General features: G+C 33.7%; 1 protein-coding gene across 1 annotated transcript; it reads left to right on the top strand.

Annotated features, from left to right (window-relative positions):
* The first annotated feature begins 218 nt into the window (after window positions 1-218).
* Window positions 219-2,544, top strand: LOC139864486 ((3S,6E)-nerolidol synthase 1-like). The gene is made up of 7 exons (XM_071853072.1): window positions 219-305; window positions 393-642; window positions 725-1,082; window positions 1,325-1,543; window positions 1,641-1,779; window positions 1,865-2,113; window positions 2,272-2,544. The coding sequence occupies exons 1-7, from the start codon at window positions 219-221 to the stop codon at window positions 2,542-2,544; spliced, it is 1,575 nt and encodes a 524-aa protein (XP_071709173.1).
* Window positions 2,545-2,949: the final 405 nt, after the last annotated feature.

Below are 2,949 nucleotides of genomic sequence, written 5' to 3'. Positions count from 1 at the left end.
ACAACACTTAGTACACATAAACTTGATGATGGAATTGAATACGGGAGATTAATTGAACTAAACATATGATGTGAGATCCATTGAGTGTGAACCTTGACAGGAAAAAAGTCGATCTCATTTTAAACGTGTAAATAAATTCTTGTTATATAAATATCCTTACATTTCAAAATTTTATACACAATTCAAAAAACATATACTCTCTCAATTAATTCTTTCTTATGACTATCAACAACTGTAACGACATCGAACAAACCTTGCTCCCCTCAGAAGACATATTTGTGAAAAATGATATAAACACTGATAAGGTCAATTTCATTATAATTTAGAACATGTGCATATTTAATTATATATATTTTTCTATCACATTCTTAGCTACCATCTATGAATCACAGATCAAATTTTCACAACTGTTACAAGAAGTCCGAAATCTTCTTAAGAATGGCGGTTCAAAAACTATCGAAACCATTGATGCTCTTCAAAAACTTTGCATCAGCCACCACTTCCAAAATGAGATCGACTCGATCTTGAAAACGCTTTACACTAAAATGTCGAATGTCCATCACATTATACACGATAACAGTCTTTATGACGTTTCTTGCCATTTTCATATCCTTCGTCAAGAAGGTTACTATGTTCCTGCCGGTGAGCGTTCAAAACTCGTCCTGTTTTTTTTATTAAATTTCCTTTTTTCGCGTTTTCTAGCTAATATGTATGTTTCAATTAGGCGTTTTTGCAAAGTTTAAACAAAATAATGGAAAGTTCAAGGGAGAAATAGCACAAGATGTTAAGGGTCTAATGGCGTTGTATGAAGCGTCGCAACTAAGCATAGAAGGAGAACGTATACTTGAAGAGGCTGCGGATTTTTGTAGCCATATCCTTAAGGAAAAAATAATGTTTCTTGATCAAGAGGAAGCGTTAATGGTGAAATATACGCTAGAGCACTCGTATCAAAGAACCGTGTCAACGTTCATGGTACAAAATTATATCAAGCATTACATGGGAACTGCCATGTCTGAGCTAGCCATGTTTGAGTTGGCCAAAGTTCAGTCCCTACATCGAGTAGAAGTCGATCAAATATCTAGGTAAGATTTTAAAAAAGAATAAATTGATAAATTTTTTCTATGTCATCGTTCTGAAATGTTGATATTTTCACCATCAATTTTGATAAATCAACCTTATCTTTGCATTATGTATTAAGTACTTATACCGAACACGCAAGTGATCCAGAGTTATGGAGGATTTATAAAAAAAAAAAAAAAATCTGGTTGAAATATCAACAGGCTTATGAAAAAAGCTGAAACTTGGATTTCATTTGATCAATTAGCTGGTGGAACGAGTTGGGGTTGGTTCAAGAGTTTAAGCTCGCAAGGAACCAACCGTTGCACTGGTACTTGTGGCCAATGGCTGGCCTCACGGATCCTAGCTTTTCGGAGTTGAGAGTTCAGCTAACAAAGCCCATTGCTTTAGTATTTATGATTGATGACATTTTTGATGTTTATGGAACTTTAGAGGAACTCATCCTCTTCACTGAAGCAGTAAAAAGGTACACGTCAATTATATCTTTAATCTTAATTACTTACATGCTTGAAATATGTGTGTTCTGTACGATGATTATTAATTACTATGTTGGTTACTTGCAGATGGGACAATAACATTGTTGAACTACTCCCATATAACTTGAGAATCAGTATTCAGGCTTTATATGAAGTAACGCGTGAGATTAGCGACAAGATCTATAAGAAATATGGATATAACCCTAAAGAGTTTTTAAAACAATCGGTAGGAAATTGTAATCCTTTTAAACAATTAGTGAAACTTAATTGCTAGAAAGTGAAAGTGATCTTGATTTGATATATTCTTGTAGTGGGCAAATCTCTGTGAAACTTTTCTTGTGGAAGCAAAATGGTTTTCTTCGGGACACATGCCGACGAAAGAAGATTACTTGAAAAATGGTATTGTTAGCTCTGGGGCGCACGTCGTGATAGTTCACATGTTCTTCCTCCTAGGTTGTGGGATCAGCAACGAAAGTGCTAACGTTATTATCAACAATCAAGGCATTACTTCTTGTGTCGCCACAATTCTTCGTCTTTGGGATGATTTAGGAAGTGCTAAGGTAATTATAAGTATTTTTCTAACAACTCTAAGGTTGTTGTTAACGCACATAAATATATTGTACAATTCAATAACCGCCGTAGAGTAATATATATCTAGCGATTGACTTATACACCTTATTGTAACATGCATGGATTCATTTGATCCTTAATTGAACAGGATGTGAATCAAGATGGGCATGATGGATCATATGTGACGTATTACATGAACGAAAACAGAGGTTGTTCGATTCATAGTGCACGAGAACATGTTATGGGAATGATAACGAAAACATGGAAACAACTAAACAAGGAGTGTTTATCCCCAAATCAGTTTTCAGCAACATTTAAGAAGGCTTGTCTCAATCTTGCAAGAATGATTCCTATTATGTATAATTATGATGAGAATCATTCACTTCCTCTCATTGAGGATTATATAAACTCCATGTTTTAGTGGCACTTTACTTGCACATATACTCCCTCCATCCCAATTATATTGTCACCCAAAAGGAAAAAAAATTCGCAATTATATTGTCATCAGAACAAAAAAAACGCAGTGTAACATATATTATTAATTTATTTATTTATTTTACCGTTTTATCCATCAATCTTATTATTGATTCGAATAAGAAGCAAAAGATAAACCAATAGTTCAAAATTATGTGGGTTGATTTTACATTTTGTTTAATTTGATAATCTTTTTGTTATATATTAAAGAAAATAAATATATTGACGTTAAATATAAATTTTCACACGCTTGACCGATATATAAAGCATGAGATGCAAGAAAAATGTGCGATAACATTGATAACAAGAGTACCCTCAACATAAACTAGTGGACGTAGGATGGGCACGCAAC

Source organism: Rutidosis leptorrhynchoides, chromosome 8, assembly GCF_046630445.1.
Source record: "Rutidosis leptorrhynchoides isolate AG116_Rl617_1_P2 chromosome 8, CSIRO_AGI_Rlap_v1, whole genome shotgun sequence".
Lineage (NCBI taxonomy): Eukaryota > Viridiplantae > Streptophyta > Magnoliopsida > Asterales > Asteraceae > Rutidosis > Rutidosis leptorrhynchoides.
This window is presented reverse-complemented; position numbering and strand designations above follow the sequence as displayed.

What these genes read in the sequence shown, in the direction of transcription:
- LOC139864486 (XM_071853072.1), top strand. Translation starts at nt 219, where the DNA reads ATGACTATCAACAACTGTAACGACATCGAACAAACCTTGCTCCCCTCA. An exon ending in ATGATATAAACACTGATAAG is followed by an intron (nt 306 to 392) that starts GTCAATTTCATT and finishes TATGAATCACAG; the next exon opens with ATCAAATTTTCACAACTGTT. An exon ending in AAGAGTTTTTAAAACAATCG is followed by an intron (nt 1,780 to 1,864) that starts GTAGGAAATTGT and finishes ATATTCTTGTAG; the next exon opens with TGGGCAAATCTCTGTGAAAC.